Source organism: Epinephelus lanceolatus, chromosome 21 (assembly GCF_041903045.1).
Source record: "Epinephelus lanceolatus isolate andai-2023 chromosome 21, ASM4190304v1, whole genome shotgun sequence".
Lineage (NCBI taxonomy): Eukaryota > Metazoa > Chordata > Actinopteri > Perciformes > Serranidae > Epinephelus > Epinephelus lanceolatus.
The window spans coordinates 7,290,847-7,317,203 of NC_135754.1; the positions used below are offsets into that span (position 1 = coordinate 7,290,847).

At 42.0% G+C, this 26,357-nt stretch overlaps 1 protein-coding gene across 1 annotated transcript in view; it reads left to right on the forward strand.

Moving 5' to 3' along the window:
- The window catches only part of ca10a (carbonic anhydrase Xa), a 379,419-nt gene that overhangs the window by 143,341 nt on the left and 209,721 nt on the right, over window positions 1-26,357 (forward strand). Inside the window, exon 5 of the mRNA XM_033611814.2 lies at window positions 20,077-20,219. Coding sequence (XP_033467705.1) covers window positions 20,077-20,219 — 143 coding nt within the window. The remainder of the gene's footprint in view (window positions 1-20,076; window positions 20,220-26,357) is intronic.

Consider the following 26,357-nt stretch of genomic DNA (forward strand, 5'->3'; position numbering starts at 1 on the left):
CAAGACCCACTGTCACTGACCATTTCTCCGAGAGCACACACTCAACACAGGCGCTACACACATGAACACACACACTGGACTCCTGCTGCCTTTAGGTGTCTGCACTACACGCTAGCTCCTGAGCTCAGGAGTTGCAAATGCAATTTCTTGATGCATTTGGCCATAACAAATCCAAAGTGGTACAAAGTAATTTTGGACAGGCATTTTATCAGAGGTCAAGCAGTGCGTCTCTGCACTGTAGCTGCAAAATGAAGAAGAGAAAATTAGCATTACTCAGATAATTGATGTTTTAATAATTTATTAACTCAAAACGGCATGACTAGAGAGCCGAATTGGAAAAGCACTGGCTTCCCTAAAGCAGGTCAACAAGGAGTAGGAAAATGCACAAAGCACTCTAGTCTCAGTACATTTAAAGTCCCAGTGAAATGAGGAGTGTCGTTAGCTATTGTAATGTGAGGTATACTTCCAAGTGACTTGTATGTTGATCAAACTGTTCAGGACTTGATCTGATTGTTCAAAAACGGGCATGACTTAGCAAGCATGGAGTCCTATGGAGGTATTATCTGATGGGAAGAGTTGGCCAGTTGCCCCAGCCTCCATTTAGTTGGATATATTTATGTAGCAAAGCTTGTTTTTTTTACTGGGCTATATTTCCTGCCTAATCTGCTACATAAAGAATTATGCAGTTTGGTAGTGATTTGGTAAAGAAGAGACAGAGTTCAGATGGTACCCTTGTAATAAATAAATAAATTGCTAGAATGACAGAGAGTCTACAAGCAATAAGAAGAAAGTTCTGCAGGCAGGCATTACATAGAGAATAGGGCTGTAACTGTTTGTGTATTAATGCTATAGGAGCAAGACATGCTGACTTGGGTGGTGGTTTTTTGTTTGTTTTGTTTTCAAATTGTCTTTCCGACCATCCATTGTTGGATTTTGGTGGTCAAAGGTCAAGGTAACTGTGACCTTGTCTGTGCCATTCTTGTGAATGCGATATCTCGAGCATCTTGAAGGAATTAGGTTTTTTTATTTTTGTCATAAATGTCCACATGGACTCCAGGATAAACTGATTAGATTTTGGTGATCAAAGGTCAAGGTAACTGTAAGCTTGGATTCGTCTTATTCTTGTGCACATAATATATCCGTAATATTTCTAATTGAGGTGTCTACCATTTTTTTTTCCTCCGTTAAAGGTTTTTTTTGGGGGGGGGGGGGGGGGGGTTCCTTATCCGTTGTGAGGGTCCAGAGGTCAGAGGGATGTCGTATGCTGTAAAGCCCTCTGAGGCAAATTGTAATTTGTGATATTGGGCTTTATAAATAGAAGTGAAACTGAATATATCAAGAACGCCTTAAAGGGAATTTCTTCAAATCTGGCACAAGCGTCCACTTTGACTCAAGGATGAACTGATCATAGTTGTCAAAGGTCAAGGTCACTGTAACCTTGCGTTTGTTTTATTTTTGTGAACACAGTATCTGAGGAACACCTTGAGGGAATTTGTCAAAATGTGGCACAGACATCCACAAATTTGGTGTCAAATGTCAAGGTCACTGTGATCTCAAAAACATATTTTTAGCCATAAAACCCCGCAGCCACACACAGAATACGCTATATGCAAATAGATGCATGTCACTCACAACTAAAGTTTAAAGGCACAAGTTCCACCCAGAAACTTTTAGCAGTATGCAACACGTGCTGAGGTTAGCACAACAAGCTAATCGGCATGCAAGTTAGTCACAGTATGGCGAGCATAAATGAAACACAGGAGCTGGACTCTCCCCCCTAGACTGTGTATGTATGTATGTATGTATGACACTGTGTGGTATGCTGTGCATATTGTGTGGTATCATATGCCGTATAGCACTATGTGCCATGCAGCATGCGGGGCATACATGTGCATGTCACGTGGGACTCCTATATATGTAAATGATGTGTCTGTATCTGATGTTGTGTGCTCCTATTGTGTTAATTGTGGATTGTGTATTTTGTTGTGTTTCATGTTTTATGTTAGAGGACTACAGATGGAAATTAGCCTTTAGCTAAATCTGGTGCAAACATCTTTTTGTTTTGTAAACAACTAAGGTACGTGCACGCTGTCCTTTTTATAAACTAAATAAACTAAACTAAACTAAACCCCCCCGCGGGTTCCTGGTCAACTACAACAGCAACAGAGAGAGTTGTGTGTTAGACAAAGACATTGTGTCGGCATTGCTCCACAGTTGCAGGGTTCCTTTTTTAAATAATGGAAATAGTTTACCAACGTTGCCAGTGGGCAAAATGTTACCTCAGTTCCCAGCAGGAGGATTTTGTCTGTCTTTGACATTTGCACTACTGTCTGCTCAAAATAATGAAAAGAAACAGATTCTTATACATGTGTTGTTGTTTTTTTGTTTTGTTTTGTTTTTCCCGCTGTACCAAACTCCTGTGTACCGTTGCACCCCTAATAGAGAATAATGTGTTGATTAAAAATGAATGATAACTAAAAACTTTAAATTGTGTTTTTTTTTCTTTCAAGGACATTGTATATTTTTCCTGTAATTAGTACTTAATGGCATAGTTATTTTATTTACTATTTTAATTAGTAAATTACAAACCCGTAAAGTTATGAAGGTCCATTATAAAGCCAAAAACATATTGTAATGTTTTGCAGGAAGAGAAAAGAGATGGACTTTTGGCACCTGTCAGAAGTAGCGCCACCTACCGTTTATCTCCATGCACCAACTCCCAAAAATCTCATAACAGTAGCTTAAGGAAACAAAATTTTTTTGCTGATTTTCTCAAAGTTTGGTTATAATATGTGTTTCATTTGGATGGAAACCTGCTGGAGACTCTGTGGTCTTCAATAAATCCAGGCCTCTCTCCCTCCCTTTGCCTCACACACATATGCACACAGTCTACATTCACTCAACATCCCTCAGTACATGTGCATCTTGAAAGACATCCGAGTACCTGCGGCACCTTGCCTGTAACAGCAGCCTGGTGATTTACAGTTTGTTCTGCTAATCGTCAGCAGCGCCTGTGTTAGCCCCATTAGCGCTAATGCTACAGCTGATAAAAAGGGGCTATTGATGAAGTGTGGTAATGAGACTACTGTGGGCCAGGTGATAAAAGCTGCCACGACCTGATAATGCCTCACCTGCAGCACCAACTGTTTGTGTGAGGAGCTTTTTTAGATCCTTATTAGAAGCAAATGTCCTCTTTCAAGGGATTTGCTCATTAATTAGATCATTCAAAGAGCGGTCAGGAAAATGTCAGGGTAAAGAGTAGTATTGCATAAATGTAAAACTTGAAAATGTGGATACTCAAATAAAATAGTGGAAAGTAGACATAGTGCACCAGGTAGCATGTAGGAAGTAATTTCAGACACAGCCAATCTCTCCCACTCTTGCAGCTGGAGCTGTCCAAGGTCCTGATCTCTCCGCAGTGTGTGCGAGTCTCTATAAACAGCTCTGCTTTCAGCATGAGAATGTTGTGTTTCCCAGTAACTGACTGTTACACAGTAATAACATAGGCATAGCTTGCCTAATGAATAAAACCATTATTATGAGCTTAATGTATAAAGCACTGTATGTAAGAAATATAGCTGAAAATGCTCTGCATCAAACTGCTTTAGTGAATTTCAGTCTGCCTTCTGTTCTCCACCTTTTTCTCTCTACAAATTAAGAAACACATGCAAATTAAGACTTAATTAAAACTTGGACAAAATGCTGCAATAGAGAAAACACAACCAAGTACAAAAATGAGCTGCAAGCAGCACACAACACAATGGAAACTGTTTCCAGGGGACACTAAAAGGTGATGCTCACAGCTGAAATTAACCTCAGCCCATGACCCATTAAAAGGTGTGGAAATGGTAAAAATTATAAAACAATAAGTCCCAAACCCACAATGGTACATAAAATGTTTTGGCTTTGTCAAGGTAACGTGATAGGTCACCTTAGAGTGTTGTCCCATTTCTGTTTATACCATTTTGAGCCTTTTGCACTCTTCCACTTATTGGGTGACATTAGTGGGGTAACTTCAGTATTTTTCAGCCTGGACCCTATTTTCACATGTTTTTGTGAAGGTGACTAATGGGAACAACCATTTTTAAAACTGGTCCAGCATTGAGAAGCAATGTAACCACTTGGGGCATGTTCACACCGTCAATTTACATTGAGTATTAAGTGTTTGTTTTGCTGCTGAGAGGCACAGAATGTTATTTTAAGTTTCTGAAAACATCATAGAAAGGATGTCTCCAGAGATAGACCCTTTTGTTAAAGGATAAGGTCCTTTTTGTTTTGCCTCTGCATCGGTGATACCTGCGGCTAGAGGCTATATGTTTTCTGATTGTCCGCCCATGCTTTACTTGTAAACATGATATCTCGAGATAGTATGAGGGAATTTCTCCAAATTTGGCACAGTCCTCCACTTGGACTTAACAATGAACTGATTCCATTTTCATGGTCAGAGGTCAATGGCACTGTGAACCCTTGTGTCTCAATCTATATAATATTATCTCACTCAAATTCAAACACTCAAATTTTTAATCTCAAATTTTCCTCATTTGGCACAAATGTTCACTTGGACACAAAGATGAACTGATTAGATTCTGGTGGTCAAAGGTCAAAGTCATTGTGACCTTGCATCCATCTCATTCTCGTGAACATAATATTTTCAGAAGGCCTGAAGGGAATTTCCTCAAATTTGGCACAAATGTCCCCTTGCACCCAAGAGTGAACTGATCTGATTTTGATGGTCGAAGATTTGTTGTGTTTGATGTTTTTGGCCATAACTCAATAATCCATCATTGGACCAGTTTCAAAAATTATCTCCCTTAGTCACTTAGACACAAAAACATGGGAAAATAGGGTCCCAATTGAAATATACAGAATTCACCTTTAAGTCCATAAGGTTTCAGGGTTTAGGTTTAGGGATGAGATTAGGATTAAGCCCATTGTAGCAATAAGGGTTTCCCAGTCATGTGCTTTACTTTATAATGTCCCCTGGAAGCATTTCCTGTTGTCCTATGGTGCTCCTTTGAGCTCTTTTCTCTAATTGTTTTTCTGTGTTTTCTCTCTTTGCAGCATTTTGTCTAAATGCTGCATGCCGTGTCAAATACGCAAAGATGTTTTCCTAATTTGCAGTGTGTTGAGCTCTCAGTACCGTTGTATCTTACCTTGTTTAGTAGCTCTGTTTATCTTACATAAGTATGGCGTAGTTGCTCCTGACAGCTCTGGGAGTTAAACAGTGAGTTAATTTAGTCGGTAGTTTGTGTTGTTTGCCTCCTCGTTATGCCTGAGCTGTGTTCATCATGATGCCAACAAATCTCTGCCTCTCCCCCTAAATATGTCTCTGCACTAGTGTCCTGTTCAAGCAACAAAAATATACCTTCAAATCGCCGCTCACACAAGCCAGAAGCTACATATAAATGTATGCAAAGATGTGTTATACACTAACCCCCCCACGCATGTCTTTTTTACCACAAAGCCTCTCAGTTTTAGTCGCCTCAAAAAAACAATGACAACTTTTTATAAATGTACTGCACCTGGTCCCTGTCCAGAGCTTTCATACAAAGCATATCTCCTTCTGTTCACAGACGCACCAAAATGTCTAGTAAAATGCCCCCCTAGTGAGTAAACAAGATGGAACCTGCAGCGCTGGAGCAGTGTTTCAAATTGAGAGCTAGCAGAATATGACAGCTCCTTTAATGCTGCTCTTAGACATTCATTATCATTAAGATGTTCGTTTCCATACCTGCTTAAGTAAGCATTTATCCCCAAGCTGTTAGGTTTCCTTCAGCGCTCTCTCTCTCTCTCTCTCTCTCTCACACACTTCCCTCTCCCATTGCGGGCGAATTTGCAACCCAGCTTTGCGTCAGCAGTTACAAAAGGAAGGCACTTTTTTATACTTTTCTTGATGCTCGTCCAAGAAATTGATGTACGGGATGCATCTGGGTCTTTGGGAGAGAGTGAGAGATCAAGGGAGAAAGAGAGGCTGTGTGTCTGAGCCTTCTTGTGTGTGTGTGTGTGTGTGTGTGTGTGCCTGTGCACTTTGCATTTCTCCAATTCCCTCCTGTTTCCCAAAGACTATTACTCTAACTTTTCATCCATATCCAGTTGACAGAATAAAGACATTTCATTAAGGCTATCTCTGCGCCTGGGCCTGTTTAATGAAATGCATACCTCTGCAGCCAGCAACACTGGTCTGTGTGTGTGTGTGTGTGTGTGTGTGTGTGTGTGTGTGTGTGTGTGTGTGTGTGTGTGTGTGTGTGTGTGGGCATGCGTGCGTGCATGCGTGCATACATGTTCTTAGATGTGTGTGTGTGCATCTCATTAAGTGTCATTTGGGAATAGTTCCCTTTACTTTTTGTAGTTGTTGTAAAGTCTATTCTGTAGATACATTTCCCTGACTGGAGTGCAGCTTTAACCCCTTTGGGTGTGTCTGCACATGTCCATGTAATGTACTTTGATGCCAGCATTCTCCGAGCTGCTCTCTATAATGAGAAACTATGTCTCTCCAGGCTTTGGATTTATAACTACATGGCTATCTGCGAAATACTCGGCCGTGGAAGTAATTAATGTAGGGCTTAATTGTCCGGCGAGCGTCTCCTCAGACCATGGATCCCACCTTCACCGCAACCCTGAACTCTAATAAGCCCACAGGGACGACCCAGCGCACACCTCACACCCAGCAGAGCAAGCCGCATAATTAGTCTGCAAACATGGTCTTACACACCCACGCAGCTTATAGCTGCAGCGAGGCAAGATTTTAATGTGGAAAACACCCATTCTATCAAACTAAATAATCTTTTAACTGTCGTAGACAGCAGTGTCACATTCCTTTTCATGGATGTAGGTTAACTTTCCAGTTGTGGTGTAAGGTACAGTCATTGAAAAATAAAAAGCTCTTGCTGTTTTTGGGGTTGTAAATATGTGACATGCAAAATCGTCCTGCAGCTTTGCTTTACTTTGCTACATATCATGTGTACTTAACATGTATTTACACAATAATGGATAATTGGAGGGGTCTACGGGACAAGGGCCCAAAAGGTCAGGGGGCCCCCAAGCAAGAGCCTTTATTTTTCAGAGTGACTCTCAGTCTCAAGTTGGGATGTCCTGATCACTTTCTTTATCCTGATGAAGGGCTGGGTGATGGAGAAAATCAAATACCACAACTTTTTTTTAGCCAAGTACTGATACTGAAATTGATATTGATATTGTAGGGTTGACTATTGGTGCTTTCACAAAATATTCACTGAATTGCAACATTATTATGTAAGGATTTTTGATAAATAATCATTACTAATGTGGATATAATGATGAAGTGGGTAAAGGCAAACAATAGTACAGCTACAACAGTTCTGTAATCTCATCCTAGTACTACTCTGAACTTGTCAAATACTAACACTTGGTCACTGGCCTGCCATCAGACACAGATGGGCAGAGGCACCTTTTAGCAGCGGTATGAGACACACCAGGCAGAGCCATTTGTTGACACTCTGGCCAACTATCATACTATAGAGGGCAAGAAAGTCTGCATAGGGTGGGTGGGAGGGGAGGATGGATGGGACAAATGAATTCCAGACTTTCAGCTGGGAGCCGCTGGTTATTTTTACATGTAAAACCAAAAGTCAGTTGAGTTACTTTTAATAATGACATTGCATGCTAGTATGTATAGCATACTATGTCACTTGATGTTACATTATGTTAATAACAAACGTACATATCTTCAGCCAAACTGTGTTTTTCTAAACCCAACCATATACCTTTCTTGCTCAAACCTAACCTTAGGAAATAAACCTGATTACAGATTTTTGTTTTTTAAAAAAAACCTACATTCTAAGTTTATTGTGAAAAAGAGTTTATGCATTTCATGAGCAGAAACTGTACATTTCCTGTGAAAGTGCAAGTTTATTTTGAAAACAGTGGATGCTGACTCGCCATCATGTAGCATCCAAAACGGACTCAGGAGGGCTACCTAGCACATCATATTTGGTATGACAGGCCAGTGATCGAGTGTCGGTATTTCACAAGTTGGGAGTGAGAGTGTGTTGGTAATGCAGTCTTTAAAATCCGGAAAAAACAATTTCTGATGTTATGATAACCAAAATCTAACAGGATATCCTGTCTCCTGTCATGATATCCATACAGTATCAATATACTGCCCAGCCTTATCCTGATGTTATACCAAGAATATACTTTGTCTGATCCAAAATTGTACATGACCCTACATCACAGGGCAAATAGGCTACAGTTAGCCTACATTCAAAATAATAAGGCAATTTGAACATGTTTGACAGCAGAATACATTTAACCGAAAAGAAAAAAAGGAAAAAAACAAACACTGTCACGGGGGTTCTTTTGATGGCTTTCTATAATATTTTGCGTAGTATTCAACAAACATGACTTAAAAAGCTTATCTGGATAACACTTTTTATTAATATCGCCAGTCAAAGGGCAAGACACCTAACATGCATGTCTTTGGACTGTGAGAGGAAGCCGGAATACCTGGAGAAAACCACACTGACATGGGGAGAACATGCAAAATCTGCACAGAAGAGCTCCCCCACCCCAACGTTCAAACTCCCCACCCTGTGCCCAGTGCGTCACACACATAACACATCATCAAAACATCACACCCGTCCCATCCATGGTTCCATCTATTTGGCGACATCGATTTGGCGCTGTTACTCCCTCCATTTCTGGCTTTAAAGCGAAACAACTCTGTCCCTCCACTCTGTGATCATACCTTTTATACAAGGCGATGAGGCGAAGCAAGGGGGCGACATTCCCACCTTGAGCAAGCTGTGTAAAAGAGGCTATTCAGATGCCAAAGGGTGCCTTGTGTGTTGGAATGAGATGCTGACAGCCGCTGATCAAGCTATCATATTTGATGCCCTAGGAATGAGAATGGGCTTATCATGGACCTTTAACTGTATTATGCTTTGCATATATTACATTAAATGCTGTTTGAGAGAGATATGACAAACAGATGCGGTATATAAGATGCTGGAAAGATTGTAATTACTGTTTACAGTTGGCTCTTGCTGTAAATGCTGTTCACTGTGTTTCTTTCGCTAAATGAGCCTGAACCATTATTCCACTGTGTTAACTCCTAATGGCCGAGGCCCTTTGATAAGAAAGTGTGATGAAGACCAGCTGTGAAACAGAAGCCTCCCACCCTCAGTTGCCCTTTTCACTTGAACATTACACATCTCCTCTGTCCGACATCTGCAAAAGGCCACACCATATATCGCTGTCCACTTTTACAGCTTGCCAATAAGAAATGAAAGTGGCTCTAACACTCGTGAGCTGCCTAAGTGAAATTTAGGAGTACCAGAGCTATAGGGGGCTGTGTGTAGATTATTGACAGAGGTGCTTGTGCCTCTGTCAGCAGTGAGTGATGTCCCTTGCCGCTGTGGTTGCATTCAGGAATCTATCAACGGCTAATAATTATGTGTACATTTACGACAAGGGGCCCGGGTTTAATGGATCGATTCGCACACACTCCAATTCCCATTCTGCACATGGATTTCCTGCCATTTTCATGAAGGATTTTGCATCAGAAGAGGTCTCTCTCTCCCACTCCCCCCTGAACCTCCCTCCTCGATGAAACATGGTACTTCCTAACTCAATGCTACCTTTAACAAATGATTCTTTAACCCATCTGTAAAGTGTTTGTCATTCTGTCTTGCTGTTTTTACCTCCTATAGACAGATAGTGATAGATTACATTTCTTGCAGGAGCAGGACTCCTGGGAATGAACTGGACATGTTGTTGGGTTGCCTTAGTATGATGCAGGGCTTGACGCTAACTTTTTTCCCAAGGAGCACATGTGCTCCTAAGTTGAAAAAGTAAGGAGCGCACAAAAAACTAGAACTAGGGACACAATGTAAATTGATCAAATAATGTGTTTTCTGTAATAAATGTGATGCAAATAGACATTTACAAGCAAAATTATTTAATGAATTTGTATACAAAATGTACAGAAAGGTAAAATCATCAAGTTTTCATCAATTTTGTCTTTAATGTTATTATCTAATATATATTATCTTTGCAATATGATTATCTTATATGTTGTTACTATCCTAAAACATTCTCCAGGTCCTCTGAAACTCTGCAGGACTTAAGCCTCTTTCACACAGAGCTTTTGCGGCGCCCACCGCGGGGTAGGGCGCAGAGGACAGGATTTGGGGGAGTACAGGCTCGTTCAAGAGCTACAGCTACAGCTCCATGGTGACCGCTTTCGGGTCTACTTCAGGCTCTTCTCTGCTATTGGACGCGCGGCGCCGAGGTGTCGTCACAGCGCGTTGCGGTGAAATTAAAAAAAATTCAATTCGAGCGCAGGCTGGCGGCGCGCGCCGCTCAGCTCGGCGGCAGAGCAGTGCGCTCTTGCGCCGCGGTAGCACATACACAATGAATGGGTTTGTCAGCGGAGGTCTGTGCTTTGCGCGCTCCGTGTGAAAAGGGCTTTATTTCCACCCTGCCCAGCAGCGGTACCTAAAGGCCCTAAAGGCCCTAAAGGCCTCTACACATGATCAGCTGTAAAACCGCTTTGCGCTGGCTGTCCCATTGTTTGTCTATGGAGAGGGCAGCAACGCCTGACAAAGTGACACCGCTACCCTTGGCGTCGCGCACGATATTCATTGTGCCGACAGTGGCTTGGAAAACCGCCCATAACCGTTTCACACGGGGAAGAGGGAAGAGGGAAGGCGGCTGGAGTTTCTCCAACAGTTACGGTTAAATTATCATGTTTTTTTATTGACAAAAACATAGGCTGCTTCGGCTGATTTTTTTATGCGCACATGTGCCCCTAAATATTTTTTACAGTTCGCACACACCTATTTTTAGTCGCAAATGCGAGTGAAACGCTCGCACTGTCGAGTCCTGTGATGTACTTGTTCCTATTGGTCTGCTAGAAAAAATTCTTTCATCTTCCATGGTACAAAATGTTTTGTGGATCATTACCATTGCAATTTACAAGCAATCAAAATAACACATGATAAAAGATTCACAGGTGTATTTTTCACGTTTATACAATAAGACATGCAAGGTGGAATCCTCCTGAGGAGGTGCAATAAATAAAGAATAATAATTAGAAGAAAGGTAAACATACAAATTAGACCAAGGTATATACATATGTATATATAGACGATATTGTGTATGTCATAAAAATAATTAAAATGGTACAGTGTAATTTGGCCCAGTGTTTTGGAGGAATGTGCATTTTTATGCCACTGCGCTGGCGCTTACCGTGGCCAGAGGCTAGTGTTTACAGATTGTGCGTCCATCAGTCCATTTGCCTGTCTGCCCCATCCTTGTGAAGGTGATATCTCAAGAACGCCTCAAGGGAATTTATTCAACATGATGAACTGATTAGACTTTGGTTGTCAAGGGTCAAAGGTTAGTTTCTCTGTGAACCTTGCATCCATCTCATTCCTGTGAAGGCGATATTTCAAGAACAGCTTGAGGGAATTTCTTCAAATTTGGCACAAATGTCCACTTGGACTCAATGATGAACTGAGCAATATTGGTAGCCATAGGTCAAATGTCAAGGTCACTGAGACCTGTGTGTTTAAATTTGACACAATAGTCCTCTTGGACTGAAGAATAAACCAATTAGAATTTTTTGGTCAAAGGTCAACATCAGTGTGCCCTTGCAAAATATTTTTTTTCACCATATCTCAAAATTCATACTCTGGCCATTACTCCACATCATTTTGGTTAGGTAGTGAATTGGTGACACTAATCTTGGGTGCCCACCTTGAAACTGTGCTGATTGTATAGATCTTCTGTGCTGTTGGGAGGAAAAATGTGTGTGAAGTATCCATGTTTTTGCTGACATGGATGTAAACTGTAAAAGAACCTTGACTGGTGCATAGAGGCATACACTCGCGTGGCAGTAATTCTAGTTTCCAGTTTGTAAAAATGTTAATTGAATACACTCTGTTGTAAGTAAATTATGACACATTTCATTTTCAAATACAAATAAATAAAAAATAACAAAGTCCTGATTCCATCAAGTATCTCTTAGATTTGTGTTTTGATTGGATGATTCTGCACATTGTGATTTACATCCAGTGCCAATGCAGAAAGTTTTGTGTCCCTTTTGTATATTGTCAGGTAAAGATGTGAGGGTCAGGTTGGTGAATAGAGATGTGGCACATCAAACTATCATGTGGATGCTTTCAGTGCTTCTTGCACTGGGGCCCATCATATAAGCATGCACCAGGGCCTGTTGTTACTACCTTATGCCACTGGGAGGGACTGTCCAGTTACTAGTCCATCCTCCCTTAAGAAATCTGGCATTTTTCACGCTATGAAGTAGCTTTAGCTGTAGCTGCCACTGATATGTTACACAGAGCTCAGCAGAATCACCAGAGACTCCTCCTGCATCTCGGTCAAACATTGCACTTCACTGCTCAGGGCTTTCATGAACATCGGAGCTAGAGAGGCCAGCCTGCCAAAGTTCATCAGGCTTGTGTGCAAGTGGCAGAAATGGAGAAAGACTCTAGTGAGTGACCGGCAACCACACATCTAGTCCCATGCTCCCACTGCTACTGATACTGCCACTGCTGCTGGACTGGTAGACAAAGCTGCTGGCACACTCTGCTGACATAAATAAAAGCTGAAAGTTGCCTCCTGGTTTGGAAGGACTGTGAAAGTGGGCATTCTGTACAACATTGTACTTGAGGTCAAGTTTTGAGGTATATCCCATAAAGCGGGGGTATTTACAATTTGACTCTGATGTGGTGCAGGTCAACATATATCTTTTTATTTGTGATAAAGTCAAAGTATTGACAGCTCACAGATAGAACTCCCACCTTCAGCTGCATTACCAAGCAGAGCTTTTTATTGCAGTGTGACTCAGTGGTGTGTGACTAAGGTCCTACAGTATGCCATAATATCTGTCTGCAGCACAGTCACCACTCTGTATCTTTAGTGGACCTATCTGTCATCTTTCAGTCAGTGGAGGATTAAGTCTAGGTAGTGATTTTGAAGTGAACTGAAACATAACTACAGCAAGCATAAAATGACATGATAAACTGCTCAATGTGAGTTTGGATAAATAATAGGCTTCAAGGAAAGTCATATTAGGCGATAGCTGTTCACTTATTGTACCAGTGTATGTTAAGCCCTGCTTTTGACCTAATGACCCTCAAATGGATTAAAGAAACATCTGAAAGGATCTTCTGTTCATTCACATTTCCTACATCACATTTAAAACCACATATTCTAAAGTTCAACATTAAATTATCTATGCTTTTATCTACTCTTTACCGCTTTAAGTGGAGTCAACGATCATTCTGCTTTATTACAAATTAGGTCTTCTATCATTCCTATTGGTAATATTAACATTCTATTCACCCAGTTATAGTAGTTTCTGGTTTCCTGGAAATGCTGAAAACCCCCTTACGAAGTCGTCAAAACTGCACACAGATGATCGGACTATGCAGGTCGTAGAATAATCCCCAGTTTTAGCAAGACAAGAAGAGTTAATGTTAATTCTTTCCCAAACTGTTCATTCCAAACTTCCATCACAGTTTGCATTTTAATGGCTGGATTAACCAGTTTGTGTGCCCCAGGGCAAAAATGAGCCACTGTTAGCCCCCCTCGTTCCACTTCCTCTGTGTGAACTGTGTACCATAAAGCCCCTTTCCCATCGGCCAGAAAAACCACTGACACACACCAGCATCTGGCTTTTGTATGTAGTGGGAAAGGTTACAACTGGTATTCATTCCCGAATTAAATGACTCTGGAATAGTCACAGGTATTTATTGGCTCCAGCTTGGATCAGCTTCGCTTAACAGTAGGGCCGTAACGGTACATGTATTTGTGTTGAACCGTTCGGTACGCGACTTTCGGTTCGGCACGACCCTGTACCAAATTATTGGGCGCAGGATATTATTTTATTTTATTTTGTTTTATTTTAATTCCGTTTTTGTGAGCCGAACCATTTAAAATATCTAGTTCCCCAACGGACATAATTGAGCGATGGACCGAGTCCGACCGTAAATCTCCGCTTTCACTTTGTGCAGTGCATTCTGACAACATGGCAAGTGAGCCTGACGAACCTGAAGACCCACCCGCAAACCTTAAGTCCTCCGTTTGGGAACACTTTGGTTTCAGGGTAAAATACGAAGATGGAAATAAACAAGTTGACAAGACAAAAGCAGTGTGCCGACACTGCAGAACAGCGGTCGGGTATGTACTTGGAAACACGTCTAACATGCTAACGCACCTAAAGTGACACCACCCGAGTTTGAACGTTAACCGACACAACTAGAAAAAGCAATCTGGTGCAAACTACGATATTGTCGTCATTTAAAAAGAAAGAGCGCTTCCCTGACCTGACCTGTGTCTAAACGCTCGCAGCTGGCCGGCAAATAGGCCCAACATTCACGGAAAATCTGGCAGTGTAAAAGGGGTTTCATATACATGTAACCTGAAAACGCCACTTAAGGAATGTTGATGTGATACGTGTGAATCTTTAATATGTGATGTATCCATAGTTGGCAGACATGTATGATACCAACAGTTTCTTCTGGCAATTGCGCTGAAATGTGATATAACTGCAGTTAGCGAATTCAGTTTCCTACATACTCTTCAAGCAGACTCAGAGCAACATTAGTACATTTGGAGTTGTGATAGTGTCCATGTGATGAATATTTATTCATTATTCAAATATTCAATATTTATTCTCTTTCAGCTCTGTTTTTGGCCTCCACCAACTCCTAAGGGAAATATCTGTTTTATCATTTTAGCTGCTAAATGCTCCACCATGATCACCAGCTAGTCTCAAACTGTGTCTGTCTGTTGGCTGGTTGCGGGCTGTCAAATCAAAACAATGTTTTAAAGGAGGAAAAGAGATATTCCGTAGAACTGAGGGGAATTGCAGCATCGTGAGATTTTCTGTTATTACAAGCGACACCTTTTACAAATCATAAAGGCATTTTACCTTTTGTTAATACAAAAATTTTTACTAGTGGAGCTTAAAGGTAGCAGCTCAGTCATTTGTGTTTGCTGATTTACTTTAGCCAAATGCTTTCCACCGATATTACTCAAATGTGGGAAACACCATGAAATCTGCACATACCCCCAGCTAACACCATGTTCATGGTAGAAAGGGTGATAAATACTCCGCCGTCTGCTTCTCTTGATTCGGTGCTTTTATCTGAACAGTGATGTAGTGCTTTCTCTGTAGAGCATGTCTATGAGCGTTACAAACAAAATCTGTGGCTCCGAGTCATATAGGACTCGTTGAATGGCTGAGGTTTAGCTATGAATTCACGCTGTGTCGTGTCTGCTTCCACCTCGATTCATCATCAGTTTGCATATTTTCAAATTTCAAATTATCTCTGCTTTTGTTGGAAAATCTCAGTGGAATTTGCATAGCACAATTCCAGTGACTCATCTCTGCGTAATACTGTGTTCCTAAATGGAAAATGCTGCTTTAGGCTCCAGGAGATATTGTAGCAAGAAAAAAAAAAAAAAAACTTCCTCTTGCTGGAGTTGATGGTGATAAGCCTTTGCTTCCCACCCTGTTGAAGGAATTGAATTCTTGGTCCCGGTGGCCAAGTCTTACATAAGAAAATGACTGGCTGAGATGCCTATCACGCCCACAGTGCTGACATTCTCTCACTGTGCCATCCTGTCCTCTCAGTCTTATAGTACATGTGTTAGCTGATTATAGGCTGATTCCACTTCTCTCACTTCTGTAATACGTCCTCTATTCAGAGGGAGGTTTTAGACCAAATTGCTAAAAGTCACTGCAGATTAGTTTCGCCCACCAAGCTTCGTGATTCTCACCTTGACATTGCTTGCTGCAGTATGAGACCAGCAATCCATGCTACTGTATCTTCAAGATAGATGATATGGGCGCATGGGAGCCTATAATGCTCAACATTAAATGCCTTGCAGTGTGACATAGTTCCTACAGATGGGTGAGGAAAGAATGCTGGCGAGTAACTGAATCCTTTCACACTTACAAGAGCTTCAATTATTATTGTATTTTTTTGTTGTTGTCAGAGTTTCTGAATTTAACATTTTGGGCTCTAGTTTCCTGGCACAGCACAGGGTGGCGCAAGGTGGCAAACCCCACGCAGAGCTAGTTTAGAGCGGTGCAATCCGAGGCGCGCTCAGTTTGGTAGTTTGGCAGACCAAGGTGCACTGAGATGGGTGTGGCGGCGCAGCAGGGGGAGGTGTCGACAGATCCAGCTTGGCGCAGTGACAGTTTCGTGCCAAAAGGCTTTGCCGAAGGTGCGCTAAAAGCTCGCCAGCTGAAACCAGGTCTACTGTCAGCGCAGGCGGAGCGCAGCCGGTGTAAGTGGAAGTTTGGCTGACCGGCGGACAGTGCGCACACATCACCAAAACCTCACAGGCAGGTTTCCAGAATGTCAGGCACATTAACGATGCAATAAATACCCACAAAAACCACTATTCAATGCAACTGTCTGCAATCAGCACATAAATGTATCTCTATATCGACTGTCCCGTTTGATGTCAGATCAAAGGGGATTGGCACCGTTTGGCACGTTTGGCACGTGTAATGGAAACCCAACCTGATTTGATTAACACAGCAGCAAACTAATGAGTTCACATCCCTCTCAGCCAACCACAAACAGACACAGCATCAGATAGGGAGTATATATTCAGCATCTGCCATCTTAGAAAAGTCAAAAGAAAAGAAACAGAGTGAGACTGCGAGAGAGAAAGAGAGAGAGAAACGCAACATTGATTTACAATTGTGGTGACCTCCTCCCAGGCCACCTTTGCATCATCAGCCCGTGGAGGTCTGCTCGCAGTTCCGTATATTTGGACACTGCAAGCTTGGACCTCCCGGACCAAAACAACAGTTTCCTCCTGGGAGAAGTTTGGCCATCTGACGCTACTGCTCTCTTCTGCCATGGCGAATTGAGTAAACTCTCATTACACCTCATTACACGCATTTAAGGGCGAGGACAGGGGCTCATTTGATTGGTGTGATGTGTGTAAAACCCACTCCACGCCTTCTCTCCTCCCTCTTTCTGACTTGCGCAGGTAGGAGGGACGGAGGTGGGAAAGAGGAGTAGCTGCGCCAGGTGCACGGTGTGCCAAACTTGCAAAATCCGCCTGGCCACACCCAGTTGGCGAAGCGCAGGTGCGCTGCGCCTCCACCTCGCCCGGTCTGTGAAACCAGAGGCCTTTAAATTCAATGGACAAGCACACAAAGAACAGGACTTTAAAGCCGCTACAAGGAACTTTTAACTGGATATGCAAAAGTCTCTCGTTTCTGCTGATGTCTGTGTGTGACCTACAACAGCAAATGAGACCATCAGTGTGAAGATAAGCTATTTCTATATAGTGTATATCTATACCTTTAGGAAACTGTCTCCGGGTCTGCCCCAGGTCGCTTCCAGGACGAAACGATTTACGGCACTCAGACGGCACATGTCATCTTACCTAGCTGCTTACATTTATAGTGACCCTTATGAATAGTCGCTATTCTTCCTCCTCCTCGACCCGACATCCGCGGTGAGTTAAAATAGCAGCAATCATCGGGTAAAAGTTCTGTGAAAGCACTGGACTCACCAACAGTCAGCCACGTCTCAGTCACACAGAGAAAATCCAATCCTCGGGAAGTCAGGAAATCCTTCAGGATAAACGTTTTGTTCGCTAGCAATCTAGCATTTACCAGCCCAATCCTGGCAGGAGCCGGTGGGTCCACAACGTTAGCTGTCCAGGGAGCCACACACAGAGGCTGCAGGTTGCGCAGATTCACCCCGCGCCAGCGGGGACGAGGAGAGCAGGGGCCGCGGGGCTGGAACACCTCATCTGGGCCGACGACAGGTACCAGCCAGGCGTCGACAGGGTTCAGCAAGTGCCGAGAAATAAAGAGGCGAGGCACCGCTCCATACTCAGTCAAAGAAGCCGTGGAAGTGCTCGCCAAACAGGCCTTCAGCCTTACCAGCCGACCGCTGCGTTTACCCCGGCGGCGGTGGCGCTTACGCCGGAGAGGTGGAGCTGGGGGGCGGCAGAAGTGAGCTGGGATCCCCGATAGGAGCGGGGGCAAAGTTTTCCCATCTTGTTGTTTCATTCATCCCCAAAACAAACACATGCGCGAGCCAGGTAAGCGTCTTTACGACAATACGCACTAGAGCTCATGGGAAATGTAGGCTTCATTCCGGCAAAACACTACCGCTTTTGTCCGCAGGGTCGCCAAAATCAACTCAAAATGAAAGTTCCTTGTAGGGGCTTTAACTTGCAGTTAATGTTAAAGCTGGGGTAGGCAGAACTCTGGAAATGAAAAAAAAAAATAAAGATAAAAAAGAAAAATAAATACCCGCTCCTCCTGCAGATCTCACCTGTCTGTCCCTAAGCCCCTCCCAACAGACAACCATGGGCATATGCATGAGCTTCATACAGTGAACCAGGTTTTTTTTATATATATATGAAATCTTGTGAGTGATTTATTCTGGCTTCGTATGAGAAGAGGAAAGTCTGCTAGCCACTGGGCTAATTTATGCAATTTAAAATGTCACAGGCTCATGCTAATAATGTTAGCATCTTGTATATATGGCGAAAACTTGTCCAGTATAAGACAGTTGTTTTGTCAGGTAACATTGTGAGTTATAATATAGAATTTCACAACATTACATTTGTTAAATGATTCTGTTGTTTCTGGCTTCACACGAGTGTGGGGAAACTCCACGAGACACTAGGCTAAATCATGCAATATAAAATGTGGTAGGCTTTGTTAGCATGTTGTATTTGTGGGGAAAAAAAACCTGTCTTGAGTTAGACAACTCAACGTTTTGAGTTAAAATGGAGCCCAACTATGTAATCTTACCTTTGTTGAATGTTGCTGTTGTTCCTTGCTTCATCAAGAAAAACTCTGCGAGACGCTAAGCAAATTTATGCAATGCAAAATGTCATAGGCACATGCTAATATAGTTAGCATGTTGTACTTTTGATGAAAATGTGTATAGCAAAACACACAAGTTATAATGGAGCAGACATTATACTTGTGTTTAATATTGTCATTATTAAGCCATGTTTCGTGTGTTTTTGTGTGTTATGAAACAATCAAACTTTACAGCCCTTCACAGAAACCTAACACAGAGGCATATAAACCCCACCACCAGCCTTTCAAGGTTTAATTGCAGAGCGATACAGACACACCACCACACATATAAATGCTCACAATGGCATAGGTCATTTGCGTAGGCTACAGCGTAGGCTCTGCATAGAACTATAAATCAGCTTTGACAGAGAAACTCAGAATACCACACACACAGGGAGTGTGACCTTATTCTCACTTAGGACGCCATTACTCTACTACATCTTTACATAGAAAATAGTTGTTTGCTTTTATATTAACGCTCTGGATGTTTATTGCACCTTTGGCATTGTGAGAAAGAGTACTTGGCCTTGCCAGAGGCCTTTGCTCTCTGAGGGCCCTTCTAGTTGCCTTTGCTTTTGTTGTCATGTTTACAAAGGGTTCTCCTGCAAAAAGAGAATGAACTGCTCTCATTGGACCAGGCTGAGGAAAGGTTGAATAAATTAATGAAAATAGGGATGGGAGTTTGGGAGGGTAGGGTAACAACTAGAAGTTTCATTTTGTGTAATGTTTCTTCTTTTATGTTCTCCAAACTGTTTTTTTTAATGTATATATTATTATATGTATTATATGTATATGTATGTAATATGTATTTTTGTATTTCATTCTCTTTCAGTCGGCATGTACCATATGTGCCATGTATACTGTATGTATGTGCATGTCTGTCTCTGTGCATTTATTTATGCTCTTACTACACCTCGGCACAATTTGACATTGTTCACAAAAACATAAATTTTAGAATTTAAAAAAGTTTTCAAACATCAGAAGAACTCTGCAGGTGCGGTCCCAAAGTATTTCTACACGCTTTCAAAAGCACACATCAGTTGAACCCTGCTAATTACATTTCTCCCACTGTGAGTCTGGCAGGTCTAAATTAAAAAAAAATGCTGAAGCACAAACTCTGCCCGTCACTCTTGGTGACCTCTCGGTGGAACGGGGCCCTATCTCGTCGCTGCAGATGCTCACCCTTTTGAACACACACTCTCTCTTTTGTGTTGCAGTGCCGTCGTTCTGGGGGCTGGTAAACTCGGCCTGGAACCTGTGCTCGGTGGGGAAGAGGCAGTCGCCAGTTAACATCGAGACCAGCCACATGATCTTTGACCCCTTCCTCACGCCCATAAAACTGAACACAGGTGGACGCAAGGTAAAGACACACAAATGCAAAACCATGCTATTCACTGCTGGAGCTTCGTTGACTCTCTCTTGGTTGCTTCTCTTACACGTTCCACTTCACTGCTCTAGTGCTGGTCACTGTTGTGTTGCTGTTGTTTCGCCGCTATTGTACTTTGATACGGTGTGTATCCCTGATTGATGCTCGTGACTGCTATTTGTTTTGGCACACAATGTGAGCTATTTGTCCAACGAACACTCTGCTGGTGATAGAATACAAAACAGTTCACCTATTCAGAGGTGCACAATGGTTGTGCTCTGGTTCAAGGGAAGCCTTGACTTTATCTTAAGGGCTTTACAGATGAAATCCTGCAGCCTAACAGCGGATTACTCAGGCATATTGTTTATTATATTCTCCTGTACAGTGGTGTACCAAGGACAGTGTGTATCAGAATTCTGTTCCATCCTGTGCCATATGACAGCAGCTAATTGGGAACCCTTCACAGATGGGCTGCTTTCAAAAGTGCACAGTTGCATGGTGAGATTAATGTTATGATTAGTTTATGTTTACATGCCAGCAGTTAGTACAGGGTTAGCCTTGGGCAATGATAGAGCATATAGGACGCATTGCAGTTTACCACCTATGGCACACTGCTACATCTAGTGGATCCAAAAATAGCCCCATGTCATGTCCTTGGACCCCTGCTTGATCAGATTATAATTGTTGGACCTTTTAGAATTGAATTGCAGTCCGTATACACTCAGAGAATTTCATAGAATTAGTAGTGAAACCTGTGATTAGAATAGTCATTCATACATTTTCTCGTTGGTATAATTTCTACTTGAAGTGAAAATAAGATTTAACAATTCCTCTTTTTGCAAGGGCTCCCCTGCTGCTCCCTCAAGGACTCCACTTTGAGAACAGCTACCCTGCAGTGTGTCCGGAGTAAGGACATCGCTCACAATGGCACAGTGTTATTGCTATTAAGATGAATCAGAGGGAAGTGGAGGGGAGTTGAGGGAGAAGTCGAGACAGGGTACTGTGTTGTTTTTCCAACATAAAGGACAATACTCAATGTCATTGCTCTCAAAATGCTTCTGGACGAATCAGTAAGAGATATGTCACCTTGAGACTGTCCTTATGACAGCATTTATTTGTTTGCTCAAACACCTAAAACAACCTCAGTTGACGTTTTTGTGACAAGTGAGTTTTTGCAGTCGTGATAGCAATCACTGTCCTCTCTAAATAGCTAAAGTGGTGTTTTTATATAGTTGCGAAATGCTTTGAGATAGATGGTTGAGCCAACAAAGTGGGTGACTTTGATAGGGGAGAACATAGTCTACATCCTGTCTTGTACCAACAATCAACGTTGGTGTGAGGTTGCTTAAAGGGATAGTTTGGGTATTTTGAAGTGGGGTTACATGAGGTATTTGTTAGTAGTCAGTGTATTATATAGTAGATAGTAGACATTGAGTAGATTAGAAGTAGGAGCAGCAAGAGTACCAACACTATGCCATGTTCTGCTGTGGACAGGGTCAGCAACACAACATATTTTATACACCTAAAAAAGTAAACTGAATCTGTTCTGTTCTGTTATCTGTTTTTCAAGCCCAGACTCCAGACTTAGGGGTTTAAAAAGGTTAGTTTTGATTCACCAAAGTCACACCAAAACACAAACTTACTGATCCAGTCAGCAGTAGACCAGCAGCTCCTGTGTTCAGCAAACCGTTAACGGCTTCTCCATTGAAACAAGCTGTCTGACAGAAAGGTAAAGTGGTGAAAATACTTTTAAAAATAGCGCACACTTAAATTGTTATTGATTTTTTTAGGTGGCAAAGTGTGTTTTGCTGCTGACCCCGTCCACAGTACATTGCATGCCTTTCATGTCAGAACTCCTGCCACTTCTATAAACTAAGGGTGTGCCAGCAGACATCTACTGTAATATGCTGAGTGATACATTTCCAAACATCCAAAGTACTCCTTTAACCACAACATCCCTGGTTTGAATCTGGCCAGGTAAGGAAGTTTCTTTATTGGACTTTAATAGTTGTAACCCACAGAAAACAATCCTTTAATGTGTACCATCCACACATATCTCACTATCCATAAACTTTTTTTTTTTTTTTTTTTCAATTTGTGTTATGTAAAGTCATATCCACAAAAATACAGAGCAGTCTGCAAATATGCATAACTTACTCTGTAAACGTGTTTTAATTTCACGTCAAAACTATTCAAAACGTATTACCAATTTAAAATAGTGACAACACCATGGATACATGTTAAGTCATATTATGTATTTGTGAATCCATTTGTACATGTGAAATGGGTTTTGCACATTAGTGGATCTCTTCCTGTCAGTTTGGATGCCACGTGATATTTGTGACTTCCCTCCTATTTGTTTATGTGGTAATGTACACACACACACACACACACACACACACACACACACACACGAACACCACTTGAGATGAAACAGCCACTTTAGTATGACAAAAGCCTCAATTGCTGTGTCACCATAGAAACAGAAGTCACAAATGTCATGTGGCCCACAAACTGACAGAAAGTGATCCACAAATGTGCAAAACCTATTTTACATATACAAATGGGCCTACAAATGTGTGAATATATCCAAACTTTACATGTCTTTGTTGTGGTAAAACTACTTACATTTGTGTAACGTAAAACATTGGTTGTACCAAAAAATGAAAAAGACTTGTACCATTTTTAGAAGAGCGGTTGTCATTGTGATGCAGCGGGCTACATTTTACTTAAGCATCAAAAAATAATGGGGATTATTTTGGTTCAAAATAAATTGTGGTCATCATTGTGTATATTTTTAGGATGAACATGACGAACAAAATGAATTTTCAGAAAAAAAAAAAAAGGTGTGAAGGACATGGCCGTGTTTGAGGCAGAAGACTGTTAAAAGTTTGGAACTATGTGGGTAAAGTTCTTTGAGTTGCCTAAACTTGACCAAACTTTATCACACCTGAGAACACTCATAGGGTCATTTTGGATCTGTGCATTTCCTAACTCTGCCCTCTTCCATATGTAGACTTTGAGGTTCTATAACAATATCTCACTTTTCCACCTTGCTTGTGACAGACAGAAGTCATAATTCACACAGTGACTAACACTCCATAAGTTAAAAATAAATATGTCCTCTCTTTTCATATTTTCATAGAACGGCGGAATGATCCTCTCACTGTTCCCTAACCCATTCCACCCCACTCCACTCTCCAAATCATCACATGACAGCACACTTTAACACCCACACAAACCCGAGACCAACTTTCTCATTTATCTCTGAGAAAAGTTTCCAGAGTCCAAAAGCCATTTTGCACTCTTTCCTCCTCTCTTGCTTTATCTCCCCCTCTCTTCCCTCGTCTCTCTCTGCAGTGGCCTAAATGTAATCTGTTGTGTCTCCATCTCTCTGAGCACCTGAGCTGTCAGCCGGTGAACACGAAGCTGGCTTCACCTTGTCAGTGCTGATTCATCCCTGCTCTGTCTCTGGCTGTTTGGCAGCCAGTCAGCCTTGGCCAAACACGCTACGGAGACCGGTAAAGAGCTCCTGCCTCGTCTTGCCACAGCTCAGCTCGCCATCTCGACACAGAAAGAGCTTAAGCCCACTTTCTGCCCAGGAGGAAAGCAAAGAGAAAGATTAACCCAACCCAACCCCCCCATCACAACACACACACACATGGAAACTGCGTAGGGAAGATGAACTCCTCTTTTAATAGATTTTTGTGCTGCTCTGTATTGTGGCTAATGAATAGTTAAAGGAAATTTAATTGACCTCTAAAGAGAAATTTTAATTAATGACGGGGAGACATGCAAGGCTATGCGCCGCGGACTGAAGGAATCACTGTTATGAAAAAGGCACTATTAATTGAATATTTACTCTGCCATAGATGAGCTGCAATTACTTGAAGAGATTTTAATGAATTTAATCACTTAGCCGGGGAGGTGAAAAAAGTGATTTCGGCATCCTCACTCTCTCCACGAAGTGTTTCCTGCACATTTATGAATAGTGCTTATGAAACAGGATTAGATGTCTTTTGTTCTTTTTTCCCCCCCTGCTTTATATTTCAAACTAAACGCACAGGGAATCTATTAGCGCTGTGGAAATGGTGGCGTTCCTCACATTTGGGGACGCGGGGCTCTCTCCTGCTTTTGTTCTCGCTCTTTGAAGTCAGGTGTGTGCAGAAAAAGCATTGTGAACATCAGTGCCAGGTGGTGTATTCCATTAAAAAAAGGGATATTTAGTAATGATGTCTCGTTAAATAGAATCCTGAGTTCAGCAAAAGTCATGCTTTTAAAGCTTTTAATCATATTTTGGTTGCTAAACAAGCTCCAAATGCTTTAGTGGCAGTCTGTGACCCTTCAGAACACCGAGGGGGATTTTCTACTTCAGCTTCTGTCTCGTTTCTTCTTCTGCTGTTCACGAAAAACATCTTCCTGTAGTCCTGATCAACCAGATGAGGAAATCTGACAAGCATGCAGGTTGAGTGTGTGCGTGTGTGAGAGTGTGTGTGTGCTACTGGCAGCCCTGAATCTGCCTAATTACAGTGAGTGTTAGGTAGAACAACAAACAGCAGGCTCTTGGACGGCAGCTGTACTTTCTCTCTGGAGGAAATAGCCACATTCTCAGGTTTGCCCAGCTGGACAGCCAACCACCCAATCAGATATCAGTCAGCCAGCCAACCAGTCTCTAAAGCTCTTTCTGCACATGGTTTTAATATCCTGTGTTTGATAGCAGGTGTGTGGTATCACACAGAGTGTGTGTACCTGTGTGTGAAGCTGCCGGCAGACCAGTGCGGGTTCTGCTGCTAGTGTTGGGTCTTTTCCAGTTTGGCTCACTGCAGATGTTTGCAGGTAGCTGAAAGGATCCATACATGTGCTCCTGGACCCATTGATAATATTTTTGGCTATGAGTAACTGTACCAGATGCACTGTAACCTGTCTCCAGTGGGGTTTCACAACTACTCAGTTTTACTTGTCACAAGGTTTTCCAAAGTGGTCGGGTGGGTGGGATGTTGTGTACCAACAGTAAGTGTCTTCAATTACTGTATTTACATCCTTTCAAGTGACTGATCCAAAGTCCTGCCCCCCTTAGTTACTGTTGCTAGGTTGGACAAGGTTGACACAAAGAAAACAAACATAGCGACACCGGTGTGTCGCAGTGTGTTGTTTCAGGATATATAGGTTCTTGAAGTCGGCAGCAGGGATTCAGTATACAATGGAAGGATAACTGCTGACTGCTATCAGCTGTTTTTAAATCTCTTGCAGTGGGTCGCATGCATGACACGTAATCAAAATGTCACACCCATGCCGCCCATGATCCCATCCTGCCTGCTGTCCCGTTAATACAGAGGTCATTTTGGCACTGTTACTACATCCGATGCCACCTTCACATTTGCAATTGTACTTTTTATACAGAACGGCTAGGCGGCAAAACAGCATGAAATTCTCGCCTTGACGATTCAGTGTAAAAGGAGCAATTGTCGATCTGACATTTGGCCAACTCCTTTTATTAAAGTAGCTATTCGTTAGCTAGCTAGTTAGCTTGCATTGTTCTGACATTGGCTTTCTTAGCTGATGTGACTTCATAAAAATGAAATGTGTTTGTGAAGATTGTGACACCAGTATACTACAGTGTGTTGAGTGTCGCTTTTACAGGTTCTGTGGTCACATCTTTCAATTATTTTTAAAATGTGGTTTTCTTTTCAACATAGACAAGCCTGGCACATAGCATATCTAAAGGAAAGTTGACTAATGTTCTGCTGGGTGCCAAGCTTGCTCAACTCTTATTGGAGCACAAAGCAAAAAGGGGCAGGACTTAGGAAGGGTCCATTTCTGAAGGGTAGCCATCACCATTCTGTGTTTTCCTTGTGGGATTAATACTGTTCTGAGGTACTGTTAATTTAGGGGTTGCATGTGAAATTGTAAGGTTCACAAGTTGGTTAACAGAATAGCGGCATGAATGTATTAGATCTAAGATATCTTAGAAGGAATGGATGTCGGCCAGTTACTCCACCACTAGACTGAAACATCTCAAAAACTATTTGGATGGAAACTGGGTGCACGTATAAACATTATACTTGCTAAATATCAGCTTCTTAGCATGCTGATGTTAGCATTTAGCTAATTTAAGCATTAACTGGCAATGAA